This window comes from Cavia porcellus, unplaced genomic scaffold (assembly GCF_034190915.1).
Source record: "Cavia porcellus strain 051 isolate PalLab524CR breed Dunkin Hartley unplaced genomic scaffold, mCavPor4.1 scaffold_27, whole genome shotgun sequence".
NCBI lineage: Eukaryota > Metazoa > Chordata > Mammalia > Rodentia > Caviidae > Cavia > Cavia porcellus.
Window position 1 is genome coordinate 604,185 of NW_026947510.1, and position 13,435 is coordinate 617,619.

The following is a 13,435-nucleotide window of genomic DNA, read 5'->3' on the forward strand; positions in this document are numbered from 1 at the left end:
TTTGTAGATAGATCTATAGATTTATTTGCATCATGTTATATATAGATATATGTATATACCTTTTTCTTTTTCTTAAATACAATCTATATTCCCTTCCCCTCCACCAAATCCACAAGAGGGTATAAACCCTTCCAGGGTGGACAATGGGCTTCGCAAGATGGTCAGAGCCAAGAATCAACTGTCAATACCCTAAGAAATAGCTGTCCTTCTTGGCTCTGGGGTCCTGAGGCAGCAATGTTCCCAGGACTCAAGGGGAGGAAACAGGAAACAACTGTAGTGTGATGGGATTCTGGGGTCAAAGTTCCCAGTGACCCCAATAAAGGCAGACTGGTTCCCAGGATCCTCAGGGTGGGAATAAAAGTGCTGCCCAAGAGGCACAGGTAGGGAGCAGGAATTGAGGGTGAGGCATGCAGGGATGGGGGCAGGAGTATACCTATGGGTTATGCTAGAGACACTGGAACCCCCATCAGAACTGCATACCTACCAAGTGACAGAAGTCATGGAGAAGGACAGAGGCTGAGCTCTTAGAAACAGCAGGGAGATGGGGCAATGGGACACAGAAGGAAGTAACACGAAACAAAAAGTACCAACAAAAATGACCTGTACTAGATGGCTCTCTAGCAAGGCTATGACCTATGCTTGCAGGTGCAGAAGGAGGAAGGTCATGAACTAGTATCAGCTGGCCAGGGGCACAGGAAGGCTCTGAGGACTCCTAATGAGGCAGGTGGCTGGGATTCCACATCTCCAGGGAAGGAAGAACAGTCCCTTCAGTTTGACTTGGACCAGATTTTGGCGCTCCCTCGGAGCCTGGCAAAGGGGTAGAGCAGGGAGAGAGAGAGAGAAGATGCAGGGGATCCCCTAGCCTCTGGAAGCTCCCCAACTTGCTATTCCAACCAAAGGACTAAAGGGAGTGGAGCAGCCAGGTCGCTGCAGTAAAATCAGGGTATCACGAAGCTCACCCCTTGCCCTTCGAGGCTTTCTTGCTGGGCTGGCGCTGGTTGGTGCCAGAAGCAGGTTCCCTCAGCTCAGTCAGGTGTTGCTCAGGGTCCTGAGATGTGGCTGCAGCTGCCGCTGCCGTTGTGACTTTAATAGTTTTTTTAAGGTTGGCAACCTGCCAGGAGGAAGGGACTAGGAGATGCTGGGAAAGCTTTTGTCACCCCCCCCCCCGTCCCTCCTGTCTGCCTGCTACAGCCACATCCAAAACTCTCTGCACAGGACACGTGCCAGCACGGGGCTCACCTCACTCTCTATCTGCTGCTTCAGGCCCAGCTGCTGCTCCTTGTGCTGGTTGGCACGGCTCACTTGCTCCTCGATGCCTGATAGCACAACTTCACAGCCTACACACCTGCAAGGTCAGTGCAAGAGGGCAGGGATCAGACCTACAGAAAACAGACTGGAAGAGAACCCTCACAGCTGGTGAGCCACTGTCTGAGGTGGAACCCCACAAGTGGGGATGTGTGTGTGTGTGTACACAGACGTCTGGACACCAGCCACAGCCATTCCCCAGCGGCAAGGCAGATCCAAAGGGAAAGACAGGAGAGGAAGTGCCTGGGGTGACAGTCCAAGACAGGAGCGGAAAGTGGAAGCAAAATAGGGTGGGGGGCACTGGAGGCCAAGCAGTGAATTATGACTGAAGAAACAATGAGGCACACATTCGGTGCTCAATCCCTATGCTGCAAAAAACACCACAACAACAAAGACGGGACACAAAGAAAAAGAACAGGAAGAGCCATGCAGCTAATGGACAATGGTGTTACAAACCAAGGGACTGAGGCTAGCCTGTGACAGATGACGAACCTCCCACTGAAGATCCCTTAAAGAAAGCTGGGTGTGGTGCCCATGCCTATAATCCCAGCACTCAGCAGGCTGAGGCAGGAGGATCACCATGAGTTCTAGGCTAGCCTGGGATAACAAGTTCATGGCTAGCCTGTATTACATGGTGATACCCTGTCTCAAAATACCAAAAGAGCCGGGGATTTAGCTTAGTGGCACAGCACCTGCATGGCAAGTATGAGGTCCTGAGTCTGATTTCTGGTACTGCACCCCCAAAAGAAAATCAAAATAAGAAAAATTTCCTCAAACACACCCTCCCCCTTTCTCCTTCCCAAATTATTGCTTCCAGGGCACTGCCCCCCACCCAGGGTCCTTGTAAGAAAGAGCTCACTTCCACCTTTCCCTGGGGCTCTACCTCTAGGCCCAGCCCTCTCAGACCCAGAAGCACCACACCCTGTGTGGGGGAGGGGACAGGTCCAAAACCTAGGCCTCACCACTCCTGCAGGGTACGTGCAATGGCGCTGAGGTCCTGGCGCTGGATGTCCCTGCCAATGCTGTAGTCGACTTCCAGCCGCTGATTGCGCTGGTCCAGGGAGCCTCGAAGCACATCAGCATACACGGCCTCAATAACAAGGTCTTCCAGCTGCCGCACATTGCGCAGAGCCAGGGCTTCCAGCAGCACTGCATAGGGGATACACTGGGACAGGGAGTGAGGCTGGGGTTTGTGGGGTTCCTAGGCTGAGAAGAGCTTTCCCGAATCGCCCTCCCTCCCTGCTCCCTTGCCCAGGCCCCACAGGCTGCCTCTTCTGGTCCCAAATCCTTTGCTCTGTGAGGCTGGGCTAAGGCAAAATAAACAGAAGTACCCCACCTCAGAAACAACACCATGAGAAGGATGGTACTAATAAAATACAAGGCCAATTCTCCCCCCTTACCCATAAACCCCCGCTAACCCATATCCCTTGGCCACCATCAGGCCGGAAGGGCCAGGAAGATTGGGAGGTGCCATCTACACCCCACCTCCTTCTAGCCTGGCACTCCTGTTGATGCAGCCATGACAGACAATGGCCTGATTTCAGTAAAATCATGAAAATGACTCAACAGCCCCGTAACAACTGGGTAAGGGAGGGGGTCTTGGGACAGAATCAACAAAACACAAGAATACAGAGGTGCTTCTGGCTTCTATGGTGCTAATTCAAACACAGAGAAACCACACTCCTTCAGGAGAGAACCCTGCTCCCAGCCTGGAGGCTCTGTTGGCATGGAACTAGCTACACTGCAGGGCGGCAGGCAGTTGTTCATGGCACTTGATCAGCATCCCAGTTGCTATTTTGATCAAAAACACAAAGATGTTTACTTAGATCTTAAGTTGAAACACAAAATAGTGGAAACTAAGAATATTTGGCCTAAATAGCTGCTGTAATGGAGCTGAGACAAGCCTTGGTGGAGAGGAGGCATAGAGAAGCAGCCACTGGCTAAGGGCTGCCTGGTACAAACTTCTGGGGACACACAAAAGGATGCAGTCAGCCTTTTGGGCTTTGGACAGGGTCAACTGTCACTCACCTTGACCTTGGCAGCTAGGGTGACGACTGAGAGGTGTCGAAGCTTGTTCTTCTGAGCTTCTGTGAGTGGGGGAAGATTCCTGGCTTCAGCTAAGGAAAAACACAAAGTGTAGGGAATCTGACTTTTAGTTTTGTGGGAAACTCTAGCTTCCTTCAGCTGCATTTGCTTTTCCATGTCACAGCAGGTCATGACCCTATATATCCAGGGCATCTGAGTGTGGTATTAAAAGAACTTGTTTTTTTGTGGCACTGGGAATTGAAACAAGGGCCTTCACAGTGAGCTACATTCTCAGGCTCAGCCCTTGTTTTAAATTTTGAGACAGGGTCTCACCAAGTTTGACAGGTTGGGTTGGAATTTGGGATCCTTTTATCTTAGTTTCCCACAGTGCTGGGATCAAAAGTGTGCACCACAAGACAGGGCTCCCAGGAATGCTTTCCCTCCAGAAACTGCCCTTCTCCCATCTCCACTGCTCCAAAGCGTGAGCTGCTCTGGTTACCTAAGTAGTCAGCGTATGTTCCATAAGCGAAGACTGTGAGCAGTCGAAATGTGGACGCAAAGTCACTCTCAGCCAGCTGCAAGATATGAGCAAAGAGAATTGACAGGAAGGGCCGCCCTTGCCACCCTCCCAGCCTACTCTATCAGCTCCCCATATTTCCTAGCCCACGTCAGCTCTCCGGGCTCGCCAAGACGTATGCTTTGCCTCTCATACTCTCCCTACTGGAAGAGCTCATTTCCACCCCCAAGCCTTTGCTATAGTCAGCTCCCAATCCACAAACCCTTCTCCCTGCCACCTACCATCCAATCTCTACCAATCCAACTCAAGGTTGAGAGTACTGCGTTCAGAGTCTGCCAGACACACACACCACACATTGCAAACTGCTGTTTGGCTGAGCGCATTACTTCCCAATCTGAATCTGTGGTACTTCCTATTTCACCACACTACTGTCTCGGTCTTGGCCTAGACATAACTAGGTGGATGCACTCTGCTGTTGGCCCATCTCACCAAGGGGTGGTCTGGTTCACCTGGGGCAGCCCACCAGGACCTCCTCTCCTCCTACTATGGATCACTCATTCTGGTGCTTAATTTCTACAGAGGGTTCTTTAACCAGGAATGTCTTTCCCTTCTGTAAGATAACCTGTGGCATCCCACTAAGACCCAGAAGAGCTACACATGTAGTTGGTTCTCACAGTAGATACCCATTAAATAAATGACTTATAAATGTATACCCATTATTACTTCTATGACTACAATGTAAGCTGCAGAAGAATATGTCCTATGTCTTGCACTTTGCTGTTATCCCCAGACCACGGGCAGAGTAGTAAACAAGCACCATGAGGAAGTGCTTCTTAAACCAAGTGTAGTGAGAAGTACAGCTGTAATTCTAACCTCTTGGGAGGCTGAGGCAGGAGATCAGGCGTTTAAGCTAGAGGAAGTGTTTCTTTTTCTTCACCTTCATTGACTTTCTTTAGTTCCATTACAGAAGAAAGAAGGGATAAGATGGTCACAGTATTGTCCATACAGAGTGACACAAAAAGCTAAAATCAATGATTCAATCACAGGCTCTCAAAACCTTGGCTCACATTTTAGCCATATACAATAGTCATGGTTGTTTCATGACAGGATGGTGCCATTTTTTTGTTGTTGTCTTCTTGGGACAGAGTTTCACTATGCAGTTCAGCCAGGTGCCAAACTCCCAATGATCGTCCTGCCTTAGTCTCCAAGTGCTGGGATTACAGGCATGTGCCACCTCTATTGGCACCACAAGTCTTAATGACCCACCTGCTTTATGCTTTCCACTGTCGTATCTGTGTGAACCGCTCTGTTGTGTTTCTAGTAGCTTACTACATCTCTTTGGGAAAAAGATAACTTTTCTCTATTTTAAATTAATAGTTTTATGGTGCTCAAAAGAAAAGCATAGTGATGCTAATTTAACACGTTTCTTCTTCACTTGTACCAAACTTTATATGTTCCCATACTCTTAACTGATTCCTACAGTGTGGGGGCAGTAACTTTTTTTTTTTTTTTCTTTTTGCAGTGCTGCAGTTTCAAAACTAGAACCTCAAGCATGGCAAATAAGCATTATCACTGAGCTACACACTGAGCCTTTATCTTTTTTGTTTTGTTTTCCTTTAATCTTTTTACTTCCATTTTTAAGAGACAACTAAGACCCTAAAATAAAGGCATCCTGATTATTACGAGGTCTCACTGTTGGAGACAGGTTAGAATTCTGGTTGCCTGTTTTGAATGACACGGATTTTACTTAAAAGTACTAGGCTTCACTTTCTTGCTTACAATTCCAAGTTACCAGTTAATCATTACAACAGCCTTTACTCAATGTCCTTGCAAAATGAGTCCTCCCCACCCACTCTCAAACAGAAACTTTTGCCCGGCGCTTCCCTGTGGGCTTCCAGGACCAGCAACCCACCTCTCTAACATTGGGCATATCCAGCAGTTCCCCAAACACGTAGACACCAGGAGCCTCCAGCACCTGGTGAATGAGTGTGGCCAGCGCCGCCCCCTTGGCCGACTTGGCCAGGAGCAGAAACTGCTCCTGGTTCTGCCCTGTCACCTTCACCTCCGCACTCATGGCTGCACTGAGACGGGGGACCTGGGCTCAGGTTGACTGGAGCTGTAAGAAAGAGGATGTGAAGCCGGAAATCCCTGAACACTGGTAGGTCGGGAAGGCCAAGGGCAAAGGGCTGGGCTGTGGATGTACTTCTGCAGTGAGGTCAGACACCGAGTGGTCTACAACACGGGATCTAAGAATCGCCAAGTCAGCCACTTCACAGCTGCCACGCCCACCCTCAGCCCTCACCCTAGGACCTAATCCCAAACCCCACCACGTGCACCCGTTAAACTCAAGGCGTAGGGCGCAGCTAGGGAATCGGTGTCATAACCAACCACGACGCACCCTCAGCTGCCACCCGTCTCCCGCACGTGCCCTAACCACGTGACCTCACCCCCAGGCTCCTTGCACGTGGCTCCGCCTCCTCCCTTAAAGAGGCCGCCCAGAGATCCTCGGCTCCCGCCGAGGGCCCCGCAGTACCTTGGGCCAGACTCTGCGGACCGCTACCTGGAAGCTTCTTTTTCCAGGGTATCGGGCGGGGCGGCCGTTCCGTCACCTCCGGCAGCTGTTCCGAGCCTTTCCTGCCGCCTCCCTACAGGGTCGCTCTAGGCACAAATCTCGATGGCTGGCTTCCGGACGCACTTACGCTCTTACGAAGCATCCGGGACGTACGCGGCTTCCGCCTTCCGACCTCTGAGGCTGGGGGGTGGGGGGTGGCGGCGGCATACGCGTTCAACTTTCTGGATTGGCTGCTGAGAAAATAATGTCTGGAACATTATTTTCCCCGGCTTTGTTACAATAAAACTTTATTAGTATGCTGCTCTGCGGGCGTTCAGGGTGTTTTTGGCGGCTTCGCTCTACCGAAGATGTGGAGATGAGGGCGGCGCGGGCTAAGACCGTAGGAAAGCTGTAGGGGAAGGAGAGAGAAAGCAGGAAAAAAATGAGAAGAGGATGAGGAGAGAGGAAGGAAACAATGATCAGTAGTAGAGGGTTAGCGGGGGAGAGTTCAGCCACTCACCTTTTTGAGGAGGAGAAAAGTTTGAACAATAAAAGAAATAGTATCTAGCAGGTATGGCGTGCTTACTGTGGATGGGACACGATTTTATCCCGTTGAATCCTCAGAATCGTGCTCCTCAGAATCCTCAGCATGAGTCCGGGACATCCTTGGACACTGCGGTAAACACTTGTACTGTTTGAATTCATGCTTCCTGTAACCTGTCTACTCCTGAGGAAGAAGAGACCCTAAAGGGAGGTTTATAAAAATCCTGGGATTTACCTGGAACCAAGGTCTTTTCAAAGTCAAAATCATCTTTCCACTTCGCCGTAACCTTTTATTGTTACTTTGTTTGTTTTGGGATGCTGGTGGTAGAATCTATGGCTTCACGCATGGTTTCACTATGCAGTTCAGGCTGGCCTTAAACTCACTTTTCCCCTGGCTGTCTTCCAACTCACAGCGATCCTCCTGCTTCATCCTGCCTACTGCTGGGATTACAGGCCGCACAACCGTGCCCTGGGCCAGTCCAGTGATTTTTTTTTTTCTTTTTCCTTTTTATCGGTACCAGGGATCACTCACGACCCCCTGCTTGCAAGGCAGGTGCTTATGCCGCTGAGCTAAATCCCCAGCCCCCAGTCCAGTGATTCTTAAAACAAGAGAAGGGAAGTATAGCTCAGTGATAGTGCTTGCTCTGGGTTTCATCTTCAGTAGTACAAAACAAAACTAATATATTTTAGAGTGCTTTATATTTCCTGTCAGGCTCCATTTGCATGTCAAATCTTCAAAGCCTCTGGTAAGCCCTGAGCTAAGAGATACCCTTAATTCCTTAATGCTGCCAGCAATCTAGTAATTACCTCCCTTTTCTAGAACAAATCAAATGCCTAAGTAACTTGTAACCAAGTGAAGCTGAGAACATGGAAAAAAAAAAGATGAAGCAAAAAACATAGGATTAGTACACTGTTAGGTTTGAAGAGCTTTAAGTAGAGTTTGTGTCCCAGGACCCTTGGCTTGTGATGGAAAATAAGCAGAAACAATAGAAAGAAAAAAAGGAGTGGAGAAGTAAATGGAAAAGAACCAAATTGAGAAGAATCAACATGATAACACTCAAAGTAGTGTGCGTGTGTCTTTTTGAGACAGTCTCACTATACAGTTCAGGCTGGCCTTGGGCTCACTTTGTAGCCCAGGCTGGTCTCAAACTTGCAACAATCCTCCTGCCTCAGCCTCCCAAGTGCTAGGATTACAGGAGTATGCCGCCACACCCTGGCTAATACTCAAAGTTTGAAGGAACCAAAAGATTAGTAAATCCAAGTTTATCATTTTTATTGTGCCACCAAAATTATCTGTTTTTTTTTTTTTTTTTTGAAACAGGGTCTTGCTATGTAGCTCAGGCTGGCCTTGAACTCATTACACAGTCTAGGCTGGCCTCAAAGAGCAATTCTCTTGTCTCAGCCTCCCAAATGCTGGGATTACAGGAATGTGCCACCACATCTAGCCAAATTCATCATGCCCAGGGGGAGCTGGGCATGGTGGTGCATGCCTATAATCTAGTCTGGAGCTTGAGGCAGGAGGATTGTTGCAAATTTAAGACCAGCCTGGGCTACAAAGTGAGCACAAGGCCAATCTGAGCTACATAATGAGACCCTGTCTCAAAACAAACAAACAAAAAACAATAAATAAACAGATGAGAGTGGGAGAAAACTATAAGAGAAAAGGATGGAAAAAATAATGCTGACTTGTTATATTATGCATGAGGCATTTTATTTGCACTACACTTTTTGTTCAGTCTTGGTAACAATCCTTTGAGGCATTTATTCAGGTCTCAGCTAAACTGTGTGGACACTGAGGATCCCAAAAGTTAAACAATTTCTTGAAAAATTTCACTAGACACTCAAGAATATGGTTATTAGGTTCCAACACTGTTAAGTAAAGGAAGAAAGAAAAAGAGAGAAACAATCTGAGATCTAGTCCTGATTCACCTTAAACTAGCTGTGACAAAAGCCAGTTCTACCACTTCATATTTCGTTTTCCATACCTGGCAGGTGAGATATTAGATGTAAGCCCAAGTCTGGCTCTGATGATGTGTGATGTTTTTTTATTTTTTAACTTTCTTTGTCTTTTTGAGACAGGGTCTAGCTTGCTATGCAATTCAGTCTGGCCTTGAGCTTACTATGTAGCTCAGGCTGGTCCTGAACTTGGAATGATCCTTCTGTCCCCGCCTCCAGAGTGATAGGATTATAGGCATGCACCACCACACATGGCTGATAATATGTGGTTTTAGGACAGAAAGAAAGAAAGGAGCGTGTGAGAGAACAAAAGTACAGAAAGACAATTTAGGGGGCTGGGGATTTAGCTCAGCAGCATAAGTGCCTGCCTTGCAAGCACGAATTTGTGAGTTCGATCCCTGGTACCGGTAAAAACAAAAAACAAAAAACGACAATTTAGAGAAATAAAAGGGATGGGCTAAAGAAATGAGATTATGAAGAGCAGAGAGATATGAGAATGGAATAGAAATAAGAAAATAAGAGAAAAGTGGGAAGAAAAAATAATGATCTCTAAGGGGAGGGTCAGCACTGTGTACTTAAGCAAAGCCTAAGATGTGAAGTCATTTATCCATGTGTTACTGAGTCAAACACATGGTAAAATATTCATTATTAATTTAAGACCTACTATACTGAGCGCCTCTCACTGTTGGTCCTTGTTCTAGCTACTGGGAATACAAACAAAATCCCCATCTTCTCAGTAGTTGTATTTTCAGGTCCTAAATTAGCAAGTATATAAATAGGAAAGTAAACACAAATAAAAAGGGAAACAGGAATGCAGGAAACAGCTGCTATTTTATACGTAGTACTAAAAAGGCCTTCACTGGTAATGTGGCTGTGGGATTACACCTGGCCTGATCCAACTGAGTGAACAAGTCGCAGTTTCTATTTGGAAAGTGTTGCAGACAAAGCCAACTGTACAACTGCATGCAAAGTTCACAGGTGGAAACATGAGAGGCCTGTGCAGCTGGAACAGAGTGAGCAGAGAGAAGGAAAGGTAGTCAGACCACATCAGAAATGGTAGGACTTTGCTCTTCTTTGAGTGGGACTGCAGCTGATGGAGCACTTCGGCAGAAGAGTGATTAATTTGATCCACATGTTTACAACAGGAGGATGGCTGGACCTGGTCATGCATGCCTGTAATCCCAGCATGCATGAGATAGGAGGATTGCTGGGAGTCCAAGGCCAGCCTGGGCTACATAGTCCAATGCCAACCTGATGAACAAATAAAATCATGTTTTGAAACCATGACTTGAAATAAAATATGATGATAGCTGCATGGACAGAAGCTCAGCCACCCACCACAGTGATGCTGAAGAGAGATGGTGATGATCTGAACCAAGGTGGGAACCACAGAAATGAAGAGGATTGGATTTTTTTTTAATGTTGAGACAGGGTCTTCTTAATTTGCTAAGTTACCTAGGCTGGGCTTTAACTTGAGATCTTCCTAGTGCATGATTCTAAATTTAATTTAAAAGAAGAATAAACCAAACTTGCAAGTACATTAGATGTGAGGTGTGGAAGGATTATGAATGACATCATAATGACAAGAAGTACCAAACCTTCTAAGTGAAGATCATCTCAATTTTATATATACTTTTCCAGAACAGGAGAAGTTGGAACACTCCTCAATCTATGTGACCAGAATTGCTTGAATAAACACAACGGTTAATCTAGTATTGAATACAGGCAATACTAGACAAGAAAATAATATGCCAATCTCAATAACAGAGACATAGAAATCTTCAACAGCATTTTAGTAAACTGAATCCAGAAGCATGCAAAAAAGAGATTATATCAGACTAACTTGAATTTATCCCAGGGTTTTTTTTTTTTTTTTTTTTTTTTTTGGTCTTTTTGAGACAAGGTCTCCCTACACAATTCAGATTGGTCTTGAACTCACTTTGTAGCCCAGGCTGGCCTTGAACTTGCAACAATCCTGCTGCCTCAGCCTCCTGAGTTCTGGGATTACAGGTGTGTGCCTCCATACCTGGCACTTATCCCACAAATTTAAGAGGAGTTTAATGTTTGAAAATACATTCACTTTATTCTTCAAAATGAATTATGCCATGGAGTAGACAGAAAAAGAAACAAAAGCTGTTTTACCATTTACAAAAATATGAAAGTATGTATAGAAAATTTAAAAGAACCTACAAAAAAGAACATATATATATATATATATATATATTTTTTTTTTTTTTTTTTTTTTTTTTTTTAAACCGGTACCAGGGATCGAACACTCAGGACCACACGCTTACAAGGGAGGCGCTTATGCCGCTGAGCTAAATCCCCAGCCCCTAACCTACAAATATGTTATAAGAACAAATAAACAAATTTAATGAGGTTGCTAGATGAAAGTATGCAAAAATCAATTACAAACTGGGGAAACTGGTCTGTAACCCTAGCACTGAGTTACACTGCATCAGGAAGATCACAAATTTGAACCCAGCCTGGACAATTCAGTGAGCAATTTAGTGAGACCCTGTCTCAAAGAAAAAAAAAACCAAAAGGTTGGCACCTTGGCATGGTGGTGTACACCTGGGGTCCCAGCACTTGGGAGGCTGGAGCAGAAGGCTTGTTTCAAGTTTGAGGCCAATTTGAAATACAGAGTAAGACCTTGTGTCAAAAACAAAACAAATATCTTATAATCCCAGTACGTGGAAGGCTAAGACAGGAGGATTGTAAATTTGAGGCCAGCCTAAGCAATTCAGCAATTGAGACCTTGACTCAAAAAAAAAAAATTAAAAATAAATAAATAAAATAAAATAAAATAGGCTGAAGATATAGCAATGTGAAGATCCTGGCTTCAACCCCCAGTATCAATCAATCAATCAATGAACAAACAAATTGAAAGATCATGTTTATAGATTAGAAAATTCAATATAATGAGGAAGTCAGTTCTCCCTAAAGTGATTTATAGACTGACTCAATACAATACTAATCAAAATCCCTACAAGGTTTACTGATGAATGTATGAAACTGACAAACTGATTCCAAAATGTACAGGGAAATGCAGAAGGCCAAGAATACCTCTCAAAGAGGAATGAGTGGAAAGACTTGCTTTACCAGATCCCTAGACATAATTACAAAGCCATAATGATTAACACAGTAGATAGAGCTGGAGCTGTCTGGTAACTCAGTGGTAAAGCATATGCTTCATACCCCTGAAGCCTTGCATTCACACCCCAAGGTAAACAACTAAAAGACAGTATACTAACGGCACAGAGAGAGATAGAGAAACTGACCACCCGAACCTAATTCAGAGCTAAGGAACAGACCCACCCTTATACAGACACTTGATTTATAGTAGAGCTTGCGCTTTGAGCAGGAGAGAAATGACACACCTTTTTTTTGGTCTTTTTTCGTTTTTACCAGTACCGGGGATCAAACTCACAACTGCCTGCTTGCAAGGCAAGTGCTTATGCTGCTGAGCTAAATCCCCAGCCCCCGACACACCTTTTTATAAGAAAAAAATCCCTATCTCAAGCCATATGAAAAAAACTATTCCCACTGCACTAAACGTAAAGGGTAAATCAAAAAGCTCTAGAAGATAATAAAGAAGACTATATTGAAGAATTCAGGGTAGAGAAATATTTAACAGGCTTCAAACATATAGCCAGGTGCAGTGGTACATGCTTGTGAACCCAGCATTCTGGGAAGCTTAGGCAAGAAAAGGACAAATTTGAGCTCACTCTAGGTAACTGAGCAATTTGTCTCAAAAAAAAAAAAAAATAAATAAACAAAAATAAAAATAAAGGGGAGCCAGGCATGATAGTACACACCTGTAATCCCAGGCTTTGGAAGGCTGAGGCAGGAGGATTGCTAAGAGTTCAAAGTCAGCCTGGGTTACATAGTGAGTTCAAGGCCAGCCTAAACTACATAGTGAGACCCTGTCTCAAAACATAAAAAATAAAAAGACTGGGGATGTAATTTAGTGAGAAGGCCCTACATTCAATCCCCAGTGCTGCAAAAATAAATAAACAAACAAATAAAAGTAAAAAGACTCAAATACACTAATTGTAAGGGAAAAGATTGACAAATTTGATGTCTGTTCATTAAAGACAGTCCACAAAGCCAGGCGTGATGGTTCATGCCTGTAATCCCAGCGCTCAGGAGGCTGAGACAGGAGGATCATTGTGAGTTCAAGATCAGCTTGGGCTACAAAGTGAGCTCAAGGCCAGCCTGAACTGCATAGTGAGACCCTGTCTCAAAAAGACAAAAAAAGAAAAAAGAAATAAAAAATTAAAAAAATAAAAAATAAAAAGACATATGTAAGATATGTAACAGAGAAAAGATGTGTCTAGGATGCATAAAGAACTCCTGCAAGTTTCTAAGCAAAACAAAGCCAAACATGTTAATAAAAATGGTAAACATGAATGGTATTTAAACTAACACTTCACACAGGGTCAACACGTATAAGAAAACCTGTTCAATCTCATTAGTAATCAGGAGAATGTAAATTAACCCATGATAAATATCACTGTACATGCCACAGCCACTAA

The 13,435-nt window shown here is 45.1% G+C and overlaps 1 protein-coding gene and 1 long non-coding RNA gene across 5 annotated transcripts in view; one reads left to right on the top strand and one right to left on the bottom strand.

Annotated features, from left to right (window-relative positions):
- Positions 1-13,435, bottom strand: part of Cops7a (COP9 signalosome subunit 7A) — a 24,425-nt gene continuing 10,990 nt past the window's right edge. Inside the window, exons 2-10 of one of the 4 annotated variants that reach the window (XM_063237622.1) lie at positions 6,919-7,071; positions 6,547-6,807; positions 5,760-5,963; positions 3,830-3,905; positions 3,334-3,422; positions 2,268-2,488; positions 1,240-1,345; positions 960-1,138; positions 1-807 (exon numbers count right to left, since the gene is read on the bottom strand). In XM_063237622.1, coding sequence (XP_063093692.1) covers positions 768-807; positions 960-1,138; positions 1,240-1,345; positions 2,268-2,488; positions 3,334-3,422; positions 3,830-3,905; positions 5,760-5,921 — 873 coding nt within the window. In that variant the 5' untranslated portion in view covers positions 5,922-5,963; positions 6,547-6,807; positions 6,919-7,071 and the 3' untranslated portion in view covers positions 1-767. Of the gene's footprint in view, positions 808-959; positions 1,139-1,239; positions 1,346-2,267; positions 2,489-3,333; positions 3,423-3,829; positions 3,906-5,759; positions 5,964-6,546; positions 6,808-6,918; positions 7,072-13,435 lie in introns of those variants that run through there. The other 3 variants (XM_023562159.2, XM_023562157.2, XM_013145127.3) reach the window with 3 other exon arrangements.
- On the top strand, positions 5,816-6,723 carry LOC106026092 (uncharacterized). The gene is made up of 2 exons (XR_001199729.2): positions 5,816-6,005; positions 6,428-6,723. It is a non-coding gene; the product is annotated as an uncharacterized LOC106026092 (long non-coding RNA).